This window comes from Leucoraja erinacea, chromosome 33 (assembly GCF_028641065.1).
Source record: "Leucoraja erinacea ecotype New England chromosome 33, Leri_hhj_1, whole genome shotgun sequence".
In the NCBI taxonomy this organism is placed as follows: Eukaryota; Metazoa; Chordata; class Chondrichthyes; order Rajiformes; family Rajidae; genus Leucoraja; species Leucoraja erinaceus.
In genome coordinates, this window is record NC_073409.1 from 1218079 (window position 1) to 1244274 (window position 26196).

At 43.8% G+C, this 26196-nt stretch overlaps 1 protein-coding gene across 1 annotated transcript in view; it reads right to left on the bottom strand.

Moving 5' to 3' along the window:
• Positions 1 to 15118, bottom strand: part of adamtsl3 (ADAMTS-like 3) — a 264426-nt gene extending 249308 nt beyond the window's left edge. Inside the window, exons 1-2 of the mRNA XM_055661003.1 lie at positions 14731 to 15118; positions 13931 to 14019 (exon numbers count right to left, since the gene is read on the bottom strand). Coding sequence (XP_055516978.1) covers positions 13931 to 13993 — 63 coding nt within the window. The 5' untranslated portion in view covers positions 13994 to 14019; positions 14731 to 15118. The remainder of the gene's footprint in view (positions 1 to 13930; positions 14020 to 14730) is intronic.
• Between the last annotated feature and the right edge of the window lie 11078 nt (positions 15119 to 26196).

Consider the following 26196-nt stretch of genomic DNA (forward strand, 5'->3'; position numbering starts at 1 on the left):
ACCTCCTGTTCCATGTGAAGTTTTTATTGATATGTCCAACTTGTTTTGCACCTATAAGCTTAAAATCTAAACGTGGCCTGTAGCTTTTGGCACTGTGCCAGATATTCCTATTAGGTTGAGGAAAGCATTCTGATACAGCACACTGTGTAACTTAAACAAGTCTTGACAATATTTCAGAATGTATTTTCTCATCCTGGACATGAATCATTAGACATTCAAGACAAACTCTGTATCTAAACTGTCACCACTAATGTGTCCTTGCCACGACTCCCTTCAATATGAAAGTATCAAACTAATGCTGTGTGCCGGGATCAGAATTAGATTTTATATCTAAACATTTTAAACGTTTTACAGTATTAGCCTGAAGCACACAGGCACTCCAAGTACTTGCTCTTCCAAAGAACAGCAGCTGTTAAAACATGTTAGCACACTTCTACCGATTCCAAATAGTAGTAGTGAGTGCAATTATACACGTGTTAAGTGCACGTCTAGTGGTTCCATACAGGACCTTCAAAACCAAATTACATTCTGGCACAGTTCACAAATCATTTCTAATTTTACACATCTTAAAATACAATGCCACTTGCCATTTGTCAGCAATGGGAATGTTTGCCGGCACAAATATGGAGATGGAACAAGAATCTAATAATCACCAATGAGATTCAGTTGATGGATTGAAAAACACAGCATGGGAACAGGCCCTTCAGCCCACTGAGTCTATGCTGACCATCGATCACCTGCACACTGGGGGAAAGTTATACAAGCCAATTAACCTACAAATCCACATGTCTTTGGGGTGTGAAGGAAGAAGGAAGCAAGATTGTAGAAACATTCTTTGGGTCCTGAAGAGCCTCGACCCAAAACGTCACCTATCCAGGTTGTCCAGAGACACAAAGTGTTGAAATAACTCAGCGGGTCAGGCAGCATCTCTGGAGAATGAGGATGGGTGATGCTTCAGGTCGGGATCCTTCCTGTCCGAGCAGCTGGGTTACTCTAGAACTTAGCGTCCGGACAGAGAAGGGAACTCACCTCCAGTTTCCTGTAGGCAACAAGGGTCGGGTAATACAAGGTGGAACCAACACCAATTCCCCGTCAAAGCCAAACGTCAAAGTCACATGTATTCGACTGTTCCCAGACACAGTCCTGAGAACACATCAATGATTTTAATCTGCTGGGCAGGGTCAGCCATGTCTACATGGAAGCTTATGTTCAGGAAACCCTTGTCTCAGAGACTGTAATTCATTAGGACCACAACACAGTGGAAAATTCAAAGCAGAAATGCAGAACAAGTTAACCATTCACACCTGCAGACTGACAACACACACACACACACCTCCAGCAGCTTCACTTGGACCCACACACAAAGGTGTCAGAGATTCGCTGCTTTTGCCCAAAACATTCCAGATTTCATCATCTGCTCCAACTATCCCCTCAGGCTACTGGGAAGCAAAGAACTTCCCACTACTTAGCACCACGCTCTCTGTGATCACAGCAGCACTTTATCCCTCTCATCACTATCAAAGCCAAGTATTCATCACCTTGAGGCACTGATGTAGCTAACCTCAACACACTAAAGTTAAAGCTTCGTAAACAATATAGCAAAATGCAATCAAAACATCTCAAATATTCTAAACTGCCCATGGAGTCCCCATATTCCATTTATAGTTGGAGATACAAGGAACTGCAGGTGCTGCAATCTACCTCAAACTCAAAGTGCTGGAGGAACTTAGCAAGTCAGGCAGCATCTGTGGAGGGAATGGACAGGCAACGTTTCAGGTTGGGTCAGGTGAAGTCGGGTTCCGATCCACAGATGCTGCCTGATCCGCTGAGTTACTCCAGCACTTTGTGTTTCGGTGCAGCAGTAGAGTTGCTGCCTTACAGCACCAGAGACCCAGTCTGTATTGAGTTTGTACGTTCTCCCCGTGACCACGTGGGTTTTCTCCGGGTGCTCTGGCTTCCTCCCACATTCCAAAGACGTGCAGGTTTGTAGGTGAATTGTCCCTCGTGTGTAGGATAGTATATCGGCATGGACTCTGGGGCCGAAGGACCTGTTTCCACACTGTATCTCTAAACTAAATGACACTGAAGACTGCAATGACCAGGTTCAGGAATAGCTACTTCCCCACAGCCATCAGGCTATTAAACCTGGCTCGGACAAAACTCTGAACATTAATAACCCATTATCTGTTATTTGCACTTCATCAGTTTATTTATTAATGTGTTTTGTTGTCAATGCCGACTATGTTCTGTTGTGCTGAAGCAAAGCAAGAATTTCATTGTCCTATCAGGGACACATGACAATATACTCACTTGAACTTGAACTAAACTATTGTGCATACGAACACAACCTTGCTGTTGAACGCCCGACTTGTCCAAATGTTGTGTCAGTATTAAAAAGAGAGGACATTTTCCAGCCCCAGAGGTGAATCAGAGAGACTGTGGTGGAGTTAGCCAACATCCTCACGGACCAAACTCATTGGAGACACCAAGGCTGGACTTCACCAGTAAAGTCATACTCCCAAGAAGGGTCTTGCCAAAGGGCGGGAAAATAATTTATACAACCGATCGGTTCTCGAGAGAACTGCAGGCAACATTTGAAGTCGTGCATCCAATTACACATACGTACTTATAGCAAGAAAAACATTATTAGTATGCCTGGATAATGTTCATTTAATGACATACTGGATAGATAAATGCCAGCCAAAGGCATGGCAAGATCAATGGCCAAATAATGGAATGATGCAGTATTTACTTGTACATAGAGCCTGGCAAACCCGATGAGACTTTGGCTTATTGCATTAGTCTCAGAGATGCAGTGTGGAAACTCGTGCTTTGGACAACAGAGTCCATGCAATTACCCATATATCAGTTCTATTCTACACACCAAGGGCACTTCACACAAGCCGATTAACATACACATTTGTATGGCTTTAGAAATGTGGGAGGAAACCGAGGTGACAAGGAGACTCCACACCGACAGCAGCCGAGATCAGGGTTGAACTCAGGTCTCTGGCGCTATGAGGCAGCGACTCTACCGTTGCTCTGATGTGCTAGTGATTGTCCAATGTTGGCATCACAGGCACTCCCCCTGCAGGACAATATTGTAGCAGTCGGCTAAAGATGGTGGCGAACAGATCCATCCCTACGCTACTGGACAGGCACGACTTGACAGGAAACCAAGCTGCAAGATTAGACCACTGTAACCCATGAAGTGTCCACCTGCCCCAATGCTAGCCTACACTAATCCCTCAAACACTTACCTCAGTTAGATCCACATGTAGGGTCCACCTTCAACATGTAGGGTCCACCTTCAACATGCAATGTCCACCAGAATATTGGAAGGTTTTCCCTTATGAAATTGAAAGGCCTAGATGAAGTGGATGTGGAGAGGATGTTTCCACTAGTGGGAGAGTCCAGGCCCAGAGTGCCCAGCCTCAGAGCAAAAGGACGTACCTTATGGAAGAATCTCTTTAGTCAGAGGGTGATGAATCTGTGGAATTCATTGCTACAGAAGGCTGTGGTGGTACACTCTTTGCTTTTAAATTTCATTTTTTCTGCACTTTTTCAGGTTAATTGGTTTCCTAATGCATTAGTGAACATTTATCTCCAATGATGGTCAGAAAGGTACCGGTTATTACAAAGCAAATCCAACTGCAAAACTAAAAATGTAAACTAACTGATTAAGCACTGCCAAACAGGGTAAAAGATTAAGTTCTGTAGACATGCACTTCCTACCAGCTAATTTCTAAGAGCAGAAAGATCACCACACATTACAGTCTTGCCAAGACAGATAGGAAAATGCACTGTGCCCAATTCAAATATCAGGTTTACTATAATATTTAATCAGGAACCATAAACAAACCACAATTCACAATGTGGTGACCTTTCACAAGCCTAATGCAACCTCACCCAGCTATTTTGGCTACTACCGAATCTGAAACATCACTTTAAGACCGCAAAAGCAACAGGTGACATTAACCTGAAATTTACCGGTCCTCAGGGAAATTGCAAAATAAATTAAGGATTAACTTGGGACATAATCTTGGCTTGGTTTTCCTTTTCAATTTCCATGGTTATGAAGTTCCTTTATGTCTCAAACCTTAAATTTTGGATATGTAAAGTAAAACACCATGATTGTACAATAGAATTAGCCCAAAACATCTCAATAGAATGTGCCACTCATGCAGGAGACATATGGGATGGACTTAATAAGCACTGAAAAGTTAAATACCAAAATCCTTGGGTTGAATTTCCCTTTAACATTGAGCTTTATATTTGGATGGTGGTTGCTTGCAATATCGCTATTCATTGAAAAGGCTGGATGGTCTCTGAAGATGTACCTCATTTCAATTGATGCGGTCAACACATTCTTCTGTTCAACAATCAGTTCCATGAGGTGCAACCCAGAATTAAACACTCTTGGAGAACTTAACACTAGTGGTTCCATTCACAATGCTATGGTTTACAGTCTGAACATTTTAACTCTGTAGGGATACGTATGGATAAATGCACCGCTATTCTTGCTGTTACAGTGATTTGAATTTCAGTAACTTACATTCTGCCATATCTCTTCCATCAGCATCAATTGCATCAAAACAACTCACATTCCACTGCCAAAACTGCAATTGCTAATCACTTGGCTGGTTTATGTCATAGGTGTGATCATAGGTGGATGTCCTAATGGGTCGGCGGTTGTCAGTAGCTTGCCGTTGCTTGATGTGGACTAGGTGGTAGGTTGTCATACACATTGTTGTAGGGAAGGCCAGTCGCCAGGTTTTTGGTGACCTGCTACAACTATGACAGTTGCCAGCAGTCACTGAAAAAAAAATCGCCTTAGTGGGACAGGCCATTGACCAGTAATGCATCTTCCATGGAACTTTCTACTTGTAATCCTTGATCCTTACTCTAACACACTTCCCAGCACAGGATCCAGAAACCCACTCAATCTGCAGAAGGTTCCTTTACTAAACCCAATAAAGTGTTTTGAACTTCTAGCCTTTTATTTTAAGCTTTCCAATTTACGTAAAGTTGTTGAATGCCCTTATGGTTTTGACAGCTGGCAGAGCTGGGCAGGGCTGTGCCAGCTGTTAAAGGCTTCAGGATATTTCTGGGGCAGGGGTCCCTTGATGCACTGTTGGAGGTCCAGTGACACTCGGGTCATGGTGCTCAGTGATTTAGAAACCAACCTCCCTTCCATTGACTCCATCTGCACCTCACGCTGCCTCAGCAAGGCCAGCAGTGTAATCAAGGACGCATCGCACCCTGGTCACTCCCTCTTCTCCCATCGGGCTAAAGGTATAGAAGTGTGAAAACGCACACCTCCCGATTCAGGGACAGTTTCTTTCCAGCTGTTATCAGGCAACAGGACTATCCTACCTCAACTAGAGAGCAGTCCTGAACTGCTATCTACCTCATTGGTCATCCTCGGACAATGTTTGATAGGACTTTACCTTGCACAAAACATTATTCCCTTACTATGTATCTAGATACTAATGGCTCAATTATACTGCTTTATCATTTTGCTGACTGGTTAGCACACAAGATTTTCACTATACTCCAGTACACTGGACAATAAACCAAAAATGAAAGTGAAAACTGGCAGGGCTTCCCCCTGCAACAACACCAAGTATATTGGGGGCACGAGAAGAATGTACAGGCCCGTTTAGGATTATCTATAGGATTAGAAAAATTGTAAAATAGATGCTTGCTCTGTTCACATTGGTCTGAAATCCCTTAGCGAGGAAGCCGTGAGATTTTGACTCCCTGATTTACAGAAAGCTCCTGTGTACAATCTCACAGACCATCTGTAGTCAAGTGTAAATGCAATGAAAGCAGACGGGGTGAAAAATCTGCTTAATGGTTTTGACTGTTCCAATGCAAATCCCAAAGGGTGGTGGAGTCATTTAAACCCAGCAATGCAAGGAAAAATGTCCATACCCAAAAAAAACTTGCAAAGTTTAAGAGACAGATGCTCATAATCTGTGTCTTGTGCACACAGACACCGATAATAAAATGATATATTGATTTAAAAATAACTTTAGTGAAAGTCCTTATGAACGTTATCTTTTTTCCCCCCCTGAGGAAAGATACTTTCTAATATTACTTTGACTAATTGCTAGGCAAAAGATTCTTTCTACCCAATTTATTCCATCTCAAACTCTGTATTCTTCTATCAAATTCCCCCCCAACCTCCTACATACCAGAGAAAACAATCCTCATCGATTCCACCTCTCCTCGAAACTAAACCCCTCTAATCATGACCTCGGGTGCTGTCATAGTGGAGTTTGTACGTTCTCCCTGTGGCGTTTCCTCCGGGTGCTCCGGTTTTCTCCCACACTCCAAAGATGTGCGTGTTTGTAAGTTAATCTTCCCTCGTGTGTAGGGAGTGGATGAGAAAGTGAGAGGACGTACTTCGAACGAGTGCGAATGGATGATCAACATGGGTACTGTGGGCTAATGGGCCCATTACCATGCTACACATTGTAGCAGTCCCTGAAATGAACAGTCAACCTCCTTACTCTGTACTAAAAATAATTTAGGCTTACTTCAGCCAAAGTAGACTTGGAATGTGTATTACAATCAGCAAACCAAAAAATAAAAAATAAAATGAATCACGGTGCACTGTGTCTCCAAGCACTTCAATCCTTCGATGTAAACTGCAGCTCGAAGATATCAAAGTAAGAAGAGGAAAAATTTAAAAAAAAGTTAGCAGTTTTAAGTTACAACTATTGGTACATGCAGATATTTAATATTGCATGTTCCAAATGTTGAATAGAGACTGCAACACAAGTATCTACTGTTACTTTGCTCTTCCACGGTTACCTGTGTCGGGTAACGAAGGAATCAAAGCACAGCGGCTTTCACAGGCAGGACATTATAAACATGGTGGCCACACGGCAATGTTAATGTTACAACAGATCGAATATAAAATCCCCCGTTTCTATTATATCTGCTTCGAGCATGAACATTATTAACGTCAAACAGTTGGAAGGAAATTTAAAACAATATTACAACAAAAAATTAAACTCAGTGCCACTTCAATAAATAGCTAATCATTAATATTACCAAAAGAACAGCTTAAGTTTACAGGTTTAAATGATGCATATGAAGTCCAACACACATTAACTTTAATGAGTTCCTGCTGTTTCTTGGAATTTACAAGCAACAAGCCAACAAGCCAATAGTGTTTCACATCAACAAACTTTTTTCTCGAAGAAAGTCAAGATAAACCATATATATCAAATGTTACAGATCTAGTGAGGGCTACCGAGCTACCATGTGATTGAAGACATCCTTCACATTTTTACGTTTGCACTTAAAATAGTCGTTGTAATTTAAGCGGCAGTCTCAGTGAAAAAATGTGCTTAAAAAATAAACAACTAAAAATTTATTTCCTCAAGACGTTCTTGTTGAAACAAGATGTGATCAGGGAAATCCAAAATGGGAACAGCAACAGAGATAGCAATGGGAAAAAGCTGAATGCACATAAATATTATCGTTCCCCAGATGCTGCAGAAATCACATCATATGTGTGTTAAATTAGATGCATCATAACTTTCCTAATAGCATTAATATTTCCCATACAGAGCACTTACAGATGTTGATCATAATTTCACCATACAATCATTACTACCATTGGTAAGAATTTTTAAAGATTGTTTCTTTCTGTATCTTCCACAATCTCGATATAGTTTAGTTTATTGTCACGTGTACTGAGGTACAGTGAAAAGCTTTTGTTGCATGCTAACCAGTCAGCGGAAAGACTATACATGATTACAATAGAGCCATTTACAGTTTATGGATACATAAGGGAATAATGTTTAGTGCAAGGTAAAGGCAGGAAAGTCTGATCAAAGATAGTCGAGGGTCACTGAAGGGGTAGACAGTAGCTCAGCACTGCTGTCTGGTTGTGGTAGGATGATTCAGTTGCCTGATAACAGCTGGGAAGAAACTGACCCTGAATCTCGAGGTGTGCGTTTTCACACTTCTGAATCTCTTGCCTGATGGGAGAGGGGAGAAGGGAGAGCATGCAACTCATCATTGAATATAGAGGGTTGAGTGAAGGTGGAACAGGAGCCGGGTTGGGCAGTTGGTGATCCATTGCCAAGGAGGAGGTCACCTTGAAGCCAGCTCTATAGGTCAGGAATATAGTAACACTGAATGTTATTCTTCTCAATAAATTTATGTTCATTAGTCATCAGCAGAATTAGGCCATTTGGCCCATCAAGTCTACTCCACCATTCAATCATGGCTGATCTATCTTTCCCTCTCAACCCATTTCTCAAGCCTTCTCCCCGTAGCCTTTGACACCCGCACTAGTGAACAGCCTAGACATCTCCACTTTAACAATATCTAATGACATGGCCTCCACAGCCATGTGTGGCAATGAATTCTACAGATTCACCACCCTCTGGCTAAAGAAACTCATCATCTTCTTTCTAAAGGTACATCTATTGCATGCGAGTTTAACTTGATTGTATCTATGTAGAGTATTATTTGATCTGATTGGAAGGCATGCAAGACAAAGCTGTTCAGTGTACCTGAGCACACGTGACAATGATAAGCCGAAACTTACTTCCATTGGCTGAAACTTCCTTTCTTGACCTCAGTCCACCATCAAAGTGGTTTACTCGAGTCACTGACTCAAAAAGACAGCCGGCATCATCATCAGAGACCCACACCACCCTGACCACACACTCACTCCACTCCCACCATCGGGAAGAAGGTCCAGGAGCCTGAAACCTGTAATGTCCAGTTTCGGGAACGGCTTCTTTCCTACAGCTATCAGGCGATTAAACACAACAACCTCCAAATAAGCTCTGAACTCCATACAATATTATTGCACAATTATAGATGGTTTATGTGTATATTTGTGTATGCATACATAGATATCTAATTATATATGCATACATGTGAGTATCCACACACTGAACTGTTTTTTCTTGTTTATTATATTGTTTAAAGTGTACTAGGTTTACATATTCTATTGTGCTGCTGCAAATAAAAATGTCATTGTTCTCTCTGTGGGACATATGGCGATAAAACACTCTTGACTCGTGTCCCGAAGCTTTGCATACATTCCAGAATATATTGCATCATTTTTGGCCCTTGCAAGAACATACGTCTGGACCCCTGCATATTCTACAAGTGCAGTGCTGCATTATATGTACGTAATAAAACAGCATGTAGTCACTTTTATATCATGCGGCTGTCACCTCCCACTATTCAAAGCGCAGGTGCTGAGGAGGGTGCAGAGCATCAGATCAAAGTAACATATGAAGCCTTAAAATTATGACAGGCACGGAACTGATCAAAACGAGATGTGATGCTGCAAAAACATTTTTAAATGATTAATTACCTTGCAGCAGATTTATAGCCGAGTTTACATGTTAAACTTCTCGAGCAAACTAATATTGTTTTAGGATTAGGGGGCGTAACAAAATTGGAAACAGATTAATAGGAGTGAAGGAAATAACGGTGGCAAAGTGGTCCAAATCTCCAAAGCAGGCCGTGTACATCTGCAGATATTAAAGGTTCAAATTAAAGAAAAATTAAAAGCAAAGCTAAAAATTAAAGGAAGATTAGAGGCAAGCTATTTGCAAAGTTGACTAGATTTGGCAACTTGTTCCAGCATTCTGCTTTGAAAGTGAAAGAGGGGCAGAGAAATCAGGGAATTATAAACCAATTAGTCCAACATCTGCCATCAGGAAATGACCAGACTATGTAATTAAGGACAGGGTAACTGGACACCTTGAGAAAGTGTTCACCTGATCACAAAAAGCCAGCGTGGATTTGTAAAGGTTAGGCCTGGCCTAATACACCTGATTAACATACAAAAAAAAAAAAATCAGTGACTAAACCAATAGCTGAGCATATGTCTGGATGTTATTTATAAAGACCCCCTAAAGGCATTTCATAAAGTCTGACATAGATGTAAAAGAACTAAAAGCTGTGGCTGGTGAAACTGAAGGCAAGTTCTCAGAGTTGGACCAGACTGAGGGCCACCTAGTGGTTTCATAGAGAACCACAGCAGGCGCTCACCATCACAAGTCCATGCATCCGACCTCTCGCTGCACCCCTGGATTGTCCACCCAGTCTTGGGGCACTCCATGGTGGACAGAGGTGACAGATGCAGTTCATATCTTCCCTCTCTGTGGTACCCCAGGCAAACCTAGCCCCTCCACAGAGCTACATTACATTCAGAAGGATAAACACAAAACACTGGAGTAACTCGAAGATAGACACAAAAAAGCCAAGTAGCTCACAGTCAGGCAGCTCAGTGGGTCAGGTGACGTTTCTGCTGGAGTAACATGGTGGAGAACAGGATGGTGACGTTTCACAGAGTGCTGGAGTAACTCAGCGGGTCAGGCAGCATCTGTGGAGAACATGGATAGGTGACGTTTGAGTGCGTCTCAGGGGTCAGGCAGCATCTTCAGACATGATAGACGTTTCAACCTGCAACGCCAGGCCTATCTGTGTCCTTTCCAGAGATGGTAACTCAGCCACCAGCAGAACATGGAAGGTGACTCTCGGCACTTCTTGATCCCAACCTGCAACGTTCCTATCTGTGTCTTCAAATTTAACCAGGGTCACTGACCTTCCAGCAGCTCTGCAGCTCCTGGTCTTCAAATTTAAAGGGGTCACTGACCTTCTTGAACAGATAAAACTAATTTTCATTTATGATATTTTTAAGCATAGTTCTATTAATGAATATTGTTTTGAAATTATATGCACTCCCCCCCCCAAATTGGTTCCAATGATGACCATTGACATTGGGAACTAGTGTGAGCTGTCAGATAGAGGGGACCAAGACAGGGATTTTGTTTCCCACTGCCTAGGTGATCTGCTTCACATCTCAGAATGTGCAGCTGCAGAATGTTACTGTAACACGATGGGGGTAAGAACCAGGGGAGAACAGTAATGTGTTGTGTCAGTACCTTGCTCCAGCAAAACAAAATGTGTCTGTTTTCAAAAGGCTGCAAGTGGCAGGAGAAAGAATATAATGATAATGCTAAACCCTCCTAAAGAAGGGGAATGGGCCCAGTAGTGACATGGAAGAGGCTCTGCTGATCCTCCACCATTCACTTGCTTTATAAATGACATCTAACCAGAACACCTCATACCCAAATTTGCCAATGACAGAGGTGGACAACATTTCTTATGGGTGGCAGTGATAGAGTTGTTGCCTTACAGTGTCAGAGACCCAGGTTTGAGGGCTGTCTGTACAGAGTTTGTACATTCTCCCTGTGACCTGCATGGGTTATTCCCAGGTGCTCCAGTTTATCCCATGTTCCAAAGACATGCAGGTCAATTAGCTTCTGTAAATTGTGCCATGAGTGTAGGATGGAACTGATATACAGGCGATCGAGGGTTAGCACAGACTCAGTGGGCTGAAGGGCCCGTTTCCACACGATCTTCAAACTAAACATGGGTAGATGATGTAAATTATCCCGAGTCTCTGGTCAGCACAGACTCAGTGGGTCGAAGGGCCTGTTTCCATGATATATCTGCAAACCAAACGCTGCACGCAGTACAAAACGACAATCACAAGAGGTTAGTAAGTGAATGATTGAATCTCAGACCACTGGATTATACTGTACAAACACAAGCTGGGTTTCAGTTGTACATAGCCCAGCATGAAGCTGGAGTACAGTGAACAATCCTGACCATCACACCTCAAGGGTTGAGGACCTTTAACGGGTTGCAGCATAGATGATACCAGGTTAATTCATGGGATGTTGGGACTGACATATGATGGAAGAATGGGTCGACTGGGCTTGTATTCACTGGAATTTAGAAGGATGAGAGGGGATCGTAGAGAAACATATACAATCCTTAAGGGATTGGGCAGGGTAGATGCAGGAAGAATGTTTTTGATGTTGGGGGGCCATGGGTCACAGTTTAAGAATAAGGGGTCGGCCATTTAGGACTGAGATGAGGGATCTTTTTTTCACCCAGAGAGTTGTGAATCTGTGGAATTATCTGCCACAGACGGCAGTGGAGGCCAATTCATTGAATGTTTTCAAGAGAGAGTTAGATATTGCTCTTAATGCTAAAGGAGTCAAGGGATATGGGGAGAAAGCAGGAACGGGGTACTGATTTTGGATGAACAGCCATGATCACATTGCTGGCTCGAAGAGCCAAATGTGCTACTCCTGCACCCATTTTCTGTGTTTCTATGCCAGATATTGAATCACAAAGAAACTATCCAAACCATGCTGGAGGAACTCAGTGAGTGAGGCAGCATCTATGGAGCGAAGGAATACACAACGTTTCAGGTCGAGACCCTTCTTCACCTCACCCGCTGAGTTCCTCCAGCATTTCTGTCTCCCTTCGATTTTTCCAGCATCTGCAGTTCTTTCTTAAACAAACCATGCTGGAGTCACTCAAATTCAAAAGGTGAAGAGAAGTCTTGAACAAGGGTTTTCATTACATGAAGGAAGTAGGTAGAACAGCTGGAGAGAAAACCTTTGTCGTTGGGTAGGAAAGGGTTAAAGACTAGCTCGACAGAAAGGAAAATGGGAAATATTTCTGCTGGTAAACTTTGAAACTCTATTCCACCAATGACAAATCGATGAAAGGTAAATTGTTTATTTAAACACTGAGATGGATTGGTCTTCCAGCAAATTCATGAAGGAAATGAAGGAGCAGCAGTTAATCAGAATTAGGTCAAAAGATTAGTCAGGAGCAGAGTGAATGGCAGGACAGACACAAGGGGCTAGGTCCTTCAAAGGCACCTGACTGACACCAGCGGTTGTGTATGGTAGAGTAAACCCTTCAACTCAACACCCTTCAGAAAAATAGACACACAGCACTGCAGCTGGCCGGCACGGTGGCGCAGCGGTAGAGTTGCTGCCTTGCAGCGCCGGAGACCCGGGTTCGATCCTGACTACGGGTGCGGTCTGTACATTCTCCACGTGACCGCATTGGTTTACTCCGAGATCTTTGGTTTCATTCCACGCTACAAAGATGTAGATTGATTGACTTGGTTGCCCACAATGTGTGTAGGATATTGCTGGTCTGTGCAGATTCGGTGGGCCAGTTTCAACAATGTATCTCTAAACTGAGCCCAATTAAAAAGATGCTGGCTTATACCAAATGATCGGCACAAAAGTGCTTCTTTGAAGAAGGGTCCCAACCCATCCTTTTCCTCCAGAGATGCTGCCTGACCCCTCGAGTGACTCCAGCACTTTGGGTCACTCTTCAGAAAATACCATTTATATTGAGTATTCCCAAATCACAGAACAATACAGCACAGAAACAGGCCCTTCGGCCCACGTGCTGAACATGATGCCAAGATGAACTAATCTCCTCGACCTGCAGTGATCCAAATCCACAAGTGCCTGTCTAGTGCCCCCTCTGTATGTGTATCCACCACCACTCCTGGCAGCGAGTCCCAGGCATCCACCACCCTCTTTGTAAATCCATCAAACAAGTCTTAATATATCCCAATCCTGGAAAAGATACAACACATTGAAAGATTATTCCAGTCCCAAGCTTTCCCTCAGACAACCCACACGCTTCGTTTGTTTCCTCAGATTTGCTTTAGATGATCGTGACTTTAGGACGGAGAGAAAGATCAGCCATGATTGAATGGCGGGGTAGACTCGATGGGCCGAATGGCCTAATTCTACTCCTATTCCGTAGGACCTTGTGACAACAACAGCTGGCCAGGGGGACATCTGCCTGGAACACTAGCACCCAATCTGGCATGTACATCATTTGCAGCGTGCTGGTGTAATGAACAAGGGCAATGTAAATACACAGAGCAGTTACAATGCAACACGCTGAGACAGACCCAAAACGCTGGAGTAACTCAGCGGGACAGGCAGCATCTGCGGGGAGAAGGAATGGGCGAGGTATCGGATCGAGAGCCTTCAGTGACAGTGACATGCATCTTCTCACCAGAGCTTAAACTAACATGTCTTACCTGTACCAGGGGAAACACACACGTTAGGAGCGCAGACAAGTAGACCTGCCGGAGCAGCTTCATGCTGAAAGCTCCACGCTCCAGGTAATCTACAATTAAATATATTAAAAAAACATTTCAGCATTCACACGCCGACCAGTCCCCCTTCCCCGAATTGAGAAGGGTCTCGACCCGAAACGTCACCCATTCCTTCTCTCCACAGATGCTGCCTGTCCCGCTGAGTTACTCCAGCATTTTGTGTCTGTCTTCGGTTAAACCAGCATCTGCAGTTCCTTCCCACACTCCGGACAAGATGGGACCTGCCAAACTTTGTATTTTGTGCTGGAACTAAGGAACTGCAGATGCCGGTTTAAATCGAAGATAGACACAAAATGCTGGAGTAACTCAGTGGGACAGGCAGCATCTCTGGAGAGAAGGAATGGGTGACGTTTCGGGTCGAGACCCCTCGTTTGTATTTTACCGTGCCCGGATCACACAGATAATTAAGTTGGCGGAAAACAAAACACACATTTGTTGTCAAAAGCTGGTGGAACAATCAGGAAGGGGCGCTCCTTCTGTGCTCGTTCACACCAAGCCGAAGGTGGGCTGGACCCGCCCGTAGAGTAGCTACAACGCTGCAACAACCTCCCGATGCATTGAGAGCAGCCCGCTTAGCACACAATCTCTGCACAGGTCTAACGCCCAGCGGCTCCAGCAACGAATGCCCGGTCTACCGGCTGCAGAGAGAACGGCTGTGTATTCTAGACACCGGTCTCTGAACCGTGCAATCAACACACACACACGACTGATTAAGATCTCACCCGTCAATGCCGTTAGGACTTGTCCCCACTAATGTACTGACTCTCGCAGCTTCGCCGCGTAGAATAAGCTGCAAATTGGCCACCGCATCAGAATTCTCCAGCCGAGATAGAGCGAGTGTTGAAGGTAGTCAAGCCACCGGCGCTGTCAGTTCTACACTGCTCACTCCAGCTAGCGAGCGGTCAACACACAGCACTAGACTGGCAGCCCCCGGAGCGCGTCCACACTCACTCACCCCCACACCCACACTCACAGAGAGAGAGACAGAGAGCCAGCGCCGCAGAACTCGCAGAGGCTGGGCTGTGGGAGTGTGTTACACGGCTCAGAGCCGGCCCCCTCTGCTTGCCGCCAGCTCCGATATACAGGGGAAAGCGTAGCCCCGATACAACTCCTCTCCAAACTGCGAAAGGACAAGTATTCAGATTCAGAGGCAGCCAGCCAGCAGCGAGGCGGACCATTCTTACTCTGTGGCCGTGGCTGAGTTAAGGCATGAAAACTATATTAATGTGTAGGAAGGAACTGCAGATACGGGTTTACACCGAAGATAGACAAAGTGCTGGAGTAAATCAGGCAGCATCTCTGGAGGGAACGAATGGGTGATGTTTCGGGTCGAGACCCTTCTTCACCTAAAAAAAAGTATTCATGCTCGGTTGTAATCAAGGTTTCAAGGTGTCCTTATATCATGTATAGTCTTTCCGCTAGTAAGCAGGAAAAAAACTTGGCACTAAATGTGACGATGATCGCTCATCTAAACTCCAAAAATAACTTTAATAAAACTGTAGGAAGGAACTGCAGATGCGGGTTTATACCTAAGATAGACACAAAGTGCTGGAGTAACTCAGCGGGTCAGACAGTATCTCTGGAGAACATGGATAGGTGATGTTTCTGGTTGGAACCAATTTTCAAACGGTAATAATCAATAACTGTTGTGCAACTTGTGTTGTCTCATCAACACTAGTCCCACCTGCTCGTGTATGGCCCATATCCCTCTCAACTATGTACCTGCTCCAATAAAACATGGTGACCAGGGGGAAAGTAATTAGTCCTTACAACATCATAAATCAGTTACCGGTCTATGATTAGTGGGTTTTTTATTCATGACTTAATTCTTTTTTTTTTTACTGTTTTAAGATCATTAATTTATTGTCCTACTGAAATAGTTTGGAATGAAGAGCAACTAGTTACCACATGTGTCTCTCTCTCCCCCCCCCTTTCTCCCCCCCCCCCCCTCCTCTTCTCTCCCCCCCCCCCCCCTCTCTCTCCCCTCCCCCCCTCCCTCTTTCTCTCTCCCCCCTCCCTCTTTCTCTCTCCCCCCCTCCCTCTTTCTCTCTCCTCCCCCCCCCCCCCCTTTCTCTCTCCCCCCCCCCCCCCCCCTCTCTTCCCCCCTTCCAATAAAAACACACACACAACTTATTGCATTCATGCAAAACTGCCATCACAGAGTTGGATATAATGCACACACCACAAACCAGATCCTACACACATCCAACACATTAGTTCTTCCTGATAATTGCTCGCTCCCGTTCAGATACGACACAGATTGTGAAAGGCCCGTTAACAATAGTTTGTTGCGGCTTTAGAAACATAGAAAATAGGATAAGGAGTAGGCCATTCGGCTATTCGAGCCTGCACCGCCACTCGATATGATCATGGCCAAAGATCATCTTTGATCAAGGCTGACTATCCAGAATCAGTACCCCGTTAATGCGTTCTCCCCACGATCCCATTATCCACAAGTGCTATATCTAACTCAACGCTGCCACGTTGAAGGGGTTATAAGAACAGAGGGACCAGTGTGCGTATTTGCAAAATCGCAAGGTGGTCGGGCAAGTTGATAAGCTGATAAAGTGAACATAGTATTTGGATATTCAAAGTGGGGTATTGAACACAAAAGCATGGAATTTGAGTTAATCTTTACAAATCTCCAATTTCATCTCACCTTGAGCACCCTGCACAGTTCAGGAGGGGTTTAGTAAGATGATCATCGTGGATGAGAGAATCTCATTATCTGGAGACGCTCAAGAAACGAGGAGTGTTCTCCTCAAGTTACAAAGATTAAGGTGAGACGTGGATTTGTTATGACTGGACTTGATGAGAAATGATTATTTCTGACAAATGGAAAAATAACCACAAGGCATGGACTTGAAATAATTGGAAAATTAAAAATGGAGTGATGATGATGAGGTATTCATAGCAGTGCATTTAAATTTGGCACACATCATCTAAAACAGTAGACAATAGGTGCAGGAGTAGGTCATTCCGCCCTTCCAGCCAGTGCCACCATTCAATGTGATCATGGCTGATCATCCCCAATCAGTACCCCGGTCCTGCCTTCTCCCCACATCCCCTGACTCTACTATTTGTAAGAGCCCTATCTAGCTCTCTCTTGAAAGTATCCAGAGAACCAGCCTCCACCGCCCTCCGAGGCAGAGAATTCCACAGACTCACAACTCTCTCTGTGAAAAAGTGTTGCCTCACCTGTCATGTTTAATAGACACTTGGACAAGTACGTAAATAGGAAAAGTTAAGTGGAATATGGGCCAAATGGAACTGGCTCGTGGCAATGTGATTGGCATGATGGGCAAGTTGGGCCAAATGGTCTGTTCTCCTGCTGTTTAATTCCAAGAATGATAGAATCAGAAACCAGGAAACTTGTGCATGAAATTGGAGTGCAAACTTAAAATGTTATGGGAGAGAGGTGGGACTGAACTGTGAGGAGCTCTTGGCAAAGCAGATACACACACACACACACACACACACACACACACACACACACACACACACACACACACACACACACACACACACACACACACACACACACACACACACACACACACACACACACACACACACACACACACACACACACACACACACACACACACACACACACACACACACACACACACACACACACACACACGCTGAATGGAGTTTGAAGTTCCATTATTAATTGGCTTTTCTCCAGGTGCTCCGGTTTCCTCCCACACTCCAAAGCCCTACAGGTTTGTAGGTCAATTGGCTTGGTATAATTGTAAATTGGCCCTGGTGTGTAGGATGGTGCTAGTGTATGGGATGAATGCTGGTCAGCATAGACTCGGTGGGCTGAAGGACCCATTTCCACGCTGTATCTCTGAAGTGTAAATTGGACAGTTCTTCCGCCCCAGCGAGTTGGCATTAAATTTATCAAAAATCTGTTCAAATCCACTCAGGTCCATGCATTCACCAAATGCCACCAAAACAGATTTACTGGCTCCATCTGACTAACTATTTGTGAAGTTACAATGCAAACATAACTCTTAAGTTGCATATTTACAGTCCTTTGCAAAGCTCCTGACATTTCTGTTGATAAACCTATTATGAATGCAAGATGCCACTTTCCAATCAAAACCAGTACAGCCCTCCAGACTCAATTTTAGATAAAAATTAATTGCACCCTTCGTTTACCACCTTTCCAGCATTTACAATTTCCAATTATATCCGTATCTTGTTTACACTGCCTACAGACCACTTCACCATAATCCGTCACTAAGCTAACTCACGGTTGGCCTTCTCTCTGCTGTATTCCATCTTATCTCACACGCTTCTTCTGTTCTCTTCTCCCAGCTTAGTCTGCGCCCTGGAATTTAATTGACGTTTTCATAGCTATGAAAAAAGATCAACCCAAAACATTAATTGTCTTCATAAACGCCACTGAACTACATATTTTCCTTAGTAGTCACAAAATGCTGGAGTAACTCAGCGGGTGAGGCAGCATCTATGGAGAGAAGGAATGGGTGACGTTTTGGGTTGAGACCATTCTTCAGACAATTTCTTCAATCAATTATTTTGTTTTTGCTGCCGAGATCCTTCTTCAGACTGATGTCGGGTGGGATTGGAGACCCTTCTTCAGACTGATGGCGGGGGGATTGGAGACCCCCTCCTGACATCAGTCTGAAGAAGTCTCGACCCAAAACTTCACCCATTCCTTCTCCCCATAGTTGCTGCCTCTCCCGCTGAGTTACTCCAGCATTTTGTGTCTACCTTTGATTTTATCCAGCATCTGCAGTTCTTTCTTAGATATTTCCCTTTCCCTCTACCCCCTTCCATTATCTCTCTCCCACCCCCCCACCATCTTGCTTGACATTTCCCTCTTATCTCCTCATCTGACACCCTTTTGTCTGGATTTCATATCAAGCTATTGTCCACCCTCTGTTTTATCAAACTCCCTCTCACTTGTATCCATGTCTTTTCCAGATCTCTATTCCCCACCCCCCCCCCCCCCCCCACCCCCTAACCCCCACTACAATCAGCCAGGAAATTGGTATCCACAGTTCTTTGTGACAGCCCTTTAATAAACCAACACACAAGGAACTGCAGATGTAAGAATCTTAAACACTTCAGTCTGAAGAAGGGTCCCAACCCAAATCAGCACCTATCCATGTCCTCCAGAGATATTGCCTGACCCACGGAGTTACCCCAGCACTAGATGTCATTAAATATTTCCAGCAATGCTTTAATTAATCTATACATTCTGGACAGCTCATTTGTAATCATGTATTGTTGTTACACTGACTGGTTAGCATACACAGGTTTTTCACTGTACCTCGGTACACATGACAAAAAACTAAACTAAACTACTCATGTCCGAGGTCTCAAAGTCTGTGTGGATGCAGACAATACCAAGGACAGCATGGTGGCGCAGGGGTGGAGTTGCCAGAGACACGGGTTCGATCCTGACCACGGGTGCTGTCTGTACGTTCTCGCCGTGACAGAGTGGATTTTCTCCAGGTCCTTCGGTTTCCTCCCACACTCAAAAGACGCACAGGTTTGTGGGTTAATTGGCTTTGGTAAGAAATGTAAGTTGTCCGTAGTGTGTAGGATAGTGCTTGTGTGCGGGGATCTCTGGTTGGTGCGGACTCGATGGGCCGAAGAGCCTGTTTCCATGCTGTATCTCCAAACTAGGTATTTGGACATAACAGCCTCCCCAGTATATTGGTTTCACTATGAACCAACACTGCTGACCTATTTTCTGCAGATATAAAACTGGAAGTCCAGAACTAGGGGGTCACAGTTTAAGGATAAGAAGGAAATCTTTTAGGACCGAGGTGAGAAAATCATTTTTCACACAGAGAGTGGTGAATCTGTGGAATTCTCTGCCACAGAAGGTAGTTGAGGCCACAGTTCATTGGCTATATTTAAGAGGGAGTTAGATGTGGCCTTTGTGGCTAAAGGGATCAGGGGGTATGGAGAGAAGGCAGGGATGGGATACCGAGTTGGATGATCAGCCATGATCATATCGAATGGCGATGCAGGCTCGAAGGGCCGAATGGCCTACTCCTGCACCTATTTTCTATGTTTGATCTTCAGCATATTCCCCACCAGCTGACAAAACAATCGTTACAACAGCCCGCTCTGTCATTGCAAAGTGAGCAAGGTGTTGGGCTGATTCACCTACAACTCCTCAAGGTCATATCATTCCTCAATTAACCCGTCTGCCCAACAGTAGATGAATGGCACACAAAAATTACATTCCTGCAACCTCGAGCCTCTTTGCCATCCTTTCTGTCTCCTGTGCTTTTGTTAAATGTTCAGAAGCCGAGACTAGCTTGAAGTGAAGTGAAGTGAACGGGAACAAAAAAAATACCTGAAGGTGAAAGAAAATTGCCAGGGTTCAGGAAAGAATAAAACAGTACTAACTCCAACCCTATTGAATTCTCCGCCTCAGAGGGCGGCAGAGGCTAGTTGTCTGGATGCTTTCAAGAGAGAGCTCTTAAAGATAGAGGAGTCAAGGGATGTAGGGAGAAGGCAGGAACAGCGTATTGATTGTGGATAATCAACCATGATCACATTGAACGACAGTGTTGGCTCAAGGGGCTGAATGGCCTACTTCTACACCTATTGTCTATTGAATGGGTCAATGCCTTCCTTATCTTGGGACTACAGTTGCAAGAATTATTCTCCACATTACACCCTCTATACTATATGTATAATGGCTTCAACCATCATCTCAGTGTGATCTTTGTAATTCATATCATTGATGTAACGTGGAAGACACACATAAGAAGATTCAGATATCTGCCTTCCTTTGTTAGTCAGCAAAATCTTATCGCGGTGGATAAGAATGATAGTTTTAACTGCCTTGCTCCTGGGGAAAGCGTAGGAACACAGACAATATGAACAAGAGAGACAAACAAGGAACTTCAGATGTTGGAATCCTGTACGAAAATTGCTGGAGAAACCCAGGTGATCAGGTAGCACCTGCAAAGGGAAAGGACAGGTCGCATTTCAGGCCAGGACCCTTCTTCAAATTAGAATTGTCGAAATGTTTCCAATTCTGTAATTAAAAACATTAACCTGCTCTCTATATATAAAACAATTCGAGGCTAGAATCTGTTGTAGCAGTAATTCCAATGACATGTTAGGATTTAGATTTGCCCTTGCACTCCAGTTCAAAATATCTTTTGCACAATAAGTCATTGGAAGGGTTTAGTTTTTTGAGATCCAGTGCAGAAACAGGCCCTTCAGCCCACATAGGTCACCAACCAATGATCCCTGTACACCAGTACTATCCTACAGACTAGGTACAAATTACAATTCTACCAAAGCCAATTTAACCTGTACGCCTTTGGAGTGTGTGTGGAAACTGGAGCACCCGGAGAAACCCCACGCAGTCACAGGGAGAGCGTACAAACTCCGCACAGACAGCACCTGTAGATAAGATCGAACCCGGGTCTCTGGCGCTATAGTGCATCGACTCTAACACCAAGCTGCCCAGATGTTGGAATATCAACAGTGGGAAGTCAAAATGCAGTTATTTCATGGATTCAGTAAAAAACTAAATCCATATCAGGAAATGGAAATTAATTGCACATCTCCTTAACCAATGAGATTAAAAGATTAAGAATTAAATAGGAGATTAGAAATCAATAGGTTTGAAAAGGAAAATAAATTTAGTCAAAATGAAAAAGCAAGAAAATTACAATCTGTTAAAATAATTGACAATTTGAAAGAATAGAGGTTTGTTTTGTAGCACTAGAGTCGACTGGAAGTTATTGACACTGCTTGTAATTCTGGCACCAAATAGCCAAGGCAGTGTTGCCTCATATCACACACAGCACAGTATTGACTTTGCAGGAACACGAGGGAGAAGTCAGATAACAAAATGTCCTTTTTACAAGCAAGCTACCAACACAAGAATGCTAACCAGAGAACAAACTTAAATCATTTCGGGTTCAAATAATCGAGCCTAAATCCAATTACTTGCAAAAATAATTTAGATAATGGAATCCATCTGAAGACCATCGTCACTTATGCAGAAACAAATGGTGTGATATTGATGGCAAATACTGGCCAATCATCCTTCAACTTTCTCACCTTAGTTCTGGAAAGTCTATTTATTTTGCTTTTCCCAATTGTCCTGTAAATGAGGACTAAATTGTGTGCCTGCTTTATGAGTGAGCATTTTCAATTGGGATTCCAAGCCTTGTTAATTTAATGAGAGGCCGTTAAGAGATAAACATGCAGAGCGTCATTAGTAGATTGGATGCAACAGATCCCATGCGCATCCAACCATGCAGCAGTTTAAGGTTTTGTGCAATCATCAGCTAACTCACAAATTTCTTTAGTCAGCAGGTGGTGAATCTGTGGAATTCATTGCCACAGATGGCAGCGGAGGCCAAGTCATTGGGTATTTTTAAGGTGGGGATTAATTGACAAATTCTTGATTAGTAAGGGTCTCTAAGATTATGGGGAGAAGGCAGGAGAATGGGGTTGAGAATAGGGAAGAGGATCAATAATGAGGTCTCAATATACACAGGTGAAATGATTGCAATATTGTTAGCAGTACAGTGGGTCGAGGATACTAGGCCTTTAAGGACAGTTATTTGTTCAATCAAGTCAGCAATAAAGAGTTTACAGCACAGTCATTCAGACAAATTTGATAGAAATAGTCAGATGGGGCGGGTACCAGGGCATCTGTGGATTTAAGTTTAACATAGGTAAAACTGCAAAGACACAAAGATGAAGTGGCAAAAGCAATGGGAGGAAGGAGGTTCCACAGTCATTGGAAAGTGGGATTTTTGCAAAAGAACAGTGGGGATGATTTCAATTTAGATTTGGACACACTTCTTGATTAGTAAGGGTCTCTAAGAGAGGTATGGGAGAGAGAGAACGGATGAGAGCATGGAAGGAGTACAATTTGATTTGGTAGATATTTTGCAAGGGAGTTCAAATAAGTGCTATCAAATCCTGATGCTTTTTCTTAGGGTAACCAATTTGTTCGGAAGGATATAGGTTATTAGAATGAATGGCGGAGATAGACTCTATGGGCCAAAAGGTTTGTCAACTAATTGTGTTACTAAAGGTGGCTTATTGAATGGCGGAGTTCTAGGGCCAAAAGGCCTACAGCGTTTAGAAATACAGCGCAGAAATAGGCCCTTCAGCCCACTGGGTTTGTGCTAATCGGGCAATCCCTGAACACTAACACTATCATAAACATGAGGGATAATTTACAATTATACCAAGCCTATTTAACCTACAGGCCTGTACATCTTTGGATTGTGAGAGGAAACCAGAGCACCCGGAGAAAACCAAAGTGGTCACGGGGAGAACATACAAACTGCGTACATACAGCACATTGGTGAAGATTGAACCCGGGTCTCTGGCGCTGTAAAGCAGCATCTCTACTGCTGTGCCACCATGCTGCGCTTCTAAACATAAACATTTATTGAGGTCAATAACATTCGAAGCTACTATATTCCTGGCCTAACTATTCCAGACTAGTCACCCATTCCTTCTCTACAGTGATGCTGCCTGACCTGCTGAGTTACTCCAGCTTCTATCTTCATCTATATGTTTCTATCTTTGGTGTAAGCCAGTGTCTGCAGTTCCTTCCCACACATCACAATTTGGATGTAGATCGGTATATGAGCTAGTGCTGTTTAGAGATACAGCACAGAAACAGGCCCTTCGGCCCACCGAGTCCACAACCAACCAGCGATCCCCGCACACTAATCACACTAATCACACACACACACACACACACACACGACAGTTTTACATTTATACCAATTAACCTACAAACCTGTACGTCTTTAGAATGTGGGAGGAAACTGAAGATCTTGGAGGCCAAGTCAGTGGACATTTTTGAGGCAGAGATAGATTCTTGATTAGTCAGAGGTTATGGGGAGAAGGCAGGAGAATGGGGTTACGAGGGAGAGATAGATCAGCCATGATTGAATGGCAGAGTAGACTTGATGGGCCGAATGGCCTAATGCTACTATTCCTTATAATCTCAGAGAAAACGAACGCATGTCACGGGGAGACTCGTGCAAACTCCGTACAGACAGCACCCGTAGTCAGGATGGAACCCGGGTCTCTGGCGCTGTGAGGCAGCAGCTCTACCCGCTGCACCACCGGGATGATGTCATTGGTAAGAGGCTTCACCAAGGGTAAAACACCAAGGCACTAATTATCATTGATGGTCCACACACAGCATCTACCATGAGAGTGAACGACCTCAGTAAAAGGATACTCTCAGGCAGCCAGCAGGATATTGTTGAAAAGCTCCATGGTGTCGTTCAGCTGTACAATTCACCTTCTTAGGAAATTTAATATTTAAAACCTGTCAAATACAGGGCAAGACAGAGCTAGCATTAATGTAAATACATCCTCTGTTACACATTTAACACACAGAGCACATCATTTTTCAGAATGTCATTTGTTTCTGATTTTAAAACAAATTACATATGAGGAGTAAATACTGGTGCTTATATAGCTCAAAGGAGTATTTTATGAGTTGGAAATAGCACATCAGTAGAATCACATTGAAGTTTCATTTCATGCTGTCTGCTTCTTCCAGAGTTTGACTGCACCTCTGAATGTTTATTAATCTAAACTATGATGAAAGAATGGGTCGACTGGGCTTGTATTCACTGGAATTTAGAAGGATGAGAGGGATTTTATAGAATCCTTCTTAAAGGATTGGACAGGCTAGATGCAGGAAAATATTTCCAATGTTCGGAGAGTCCAGAAATAGGGGGTCACAGTTTAAGAATAAGGGGTAGGCCATTTAGGACTGAGATGAGGAAAAACTTTTTCTCCCAAAGAGTTGTGAATCTGTGGAATTCTCTTCCACAGAAGGCAGTGGAGGCCAATTCACTGGATGTTTTCAATAGAGAGTTAGATTCAGCTCTTAGGGCTAAAGGAATAAAGGAATATGGGGAGAAAGCAGGAACGGGGTACTGAATTTAGATGATCAGCAAAGATTACATTGAAGGGTGCTGACTCGAAGGGCCAAATGGCCTACCCCTATTTCTATGTTTCTATTTTTTTAATGTTTCTAAGATAGTGAAGTGGATGAACCGTGCAAATTGACAGCTCAACTACTGTCTACCTCTTTGATGACCCTTGGACTATCCTTGATTGGACCTTGCTGGGTTTATCTTGCACTAAACATTATTCCCTTATCATGCACCTATACTCTGTAAATGGCTTGATTGTAATCAAGTGTAGGAAGGAACTGTAGCTGGGACATGTTGGTCGGTGTGGGCAAGTAGGGCTGAAGGGCCTGTTTCCACACTGTATCACTCTATGACTCTGTGGTGAGGCTTTAGGCCTGGGAGACAATGATAACATAAGATAGTTGGCGGTCACGATGTCGCAGCGGTAGAGTTGCTGCCTTACAGCACTTGCAGCGCCGGAGACCCGGGTTCGATCCCGATTACGGGTGCTGTCTATACAGAGTTTGTACGTTCTCCCCGTGACTGAGTGGTTTTTCTCCGAGATCTTCGATTTCTTCCCACACTCCAAAGGCGTACAGATATGCAGCTTAATTGGCTTGGTGTATGTGTAAATTGTCCCTAGTGTGTGTAGGATAGTGTCAATGTGCAGGGATCGCTGGTTGGCGCGGACTCGGTGGGCCGAAGGGCTTGTTTCTGCGCTGCAGCTCTAAACTAAATAGGACAGGATAGGTTTATAGGTATCTGGGCCAAACGCAGGCAGGTGGTACTACTGTAGATGGGGCATGTTGGTCAGTGTGTGTGCACGTTGGGTGATGAGCCTGGTTCACTCTATATCACTCTATGACTATTAGTGGAGCTATTGGCCTGGGAGACAATGATAACCTGTAGGGTAGTTGATGCTGCCAAGGTCATTGAGGCTTTGGTGATCCATCTCCAGTGCTTTGAGATGCCGATAACCTCATAAAGTCCAGCAGGGACCATGGAAGACCACATTGGCTGGCATTACTGACAGAATTACATCCCAATGGTTTTCTGGGCCAATTTTCAGACAATAGGAGAAATGTTTCTGTGCTGGCGTTGAGGCAAGATTCTGATACACCACTAGTACTTGCTTGAGTTTGAAATGGCCAACTTTGTTGAATCCTCACGGGTTGGTCATTTAATATTCAGCATGAGTTCCTCGCCAGAATTAGGCTTTCCATTTGGAGCTTGCCAATGGAGAATCATTGTAGCATTAGGCCA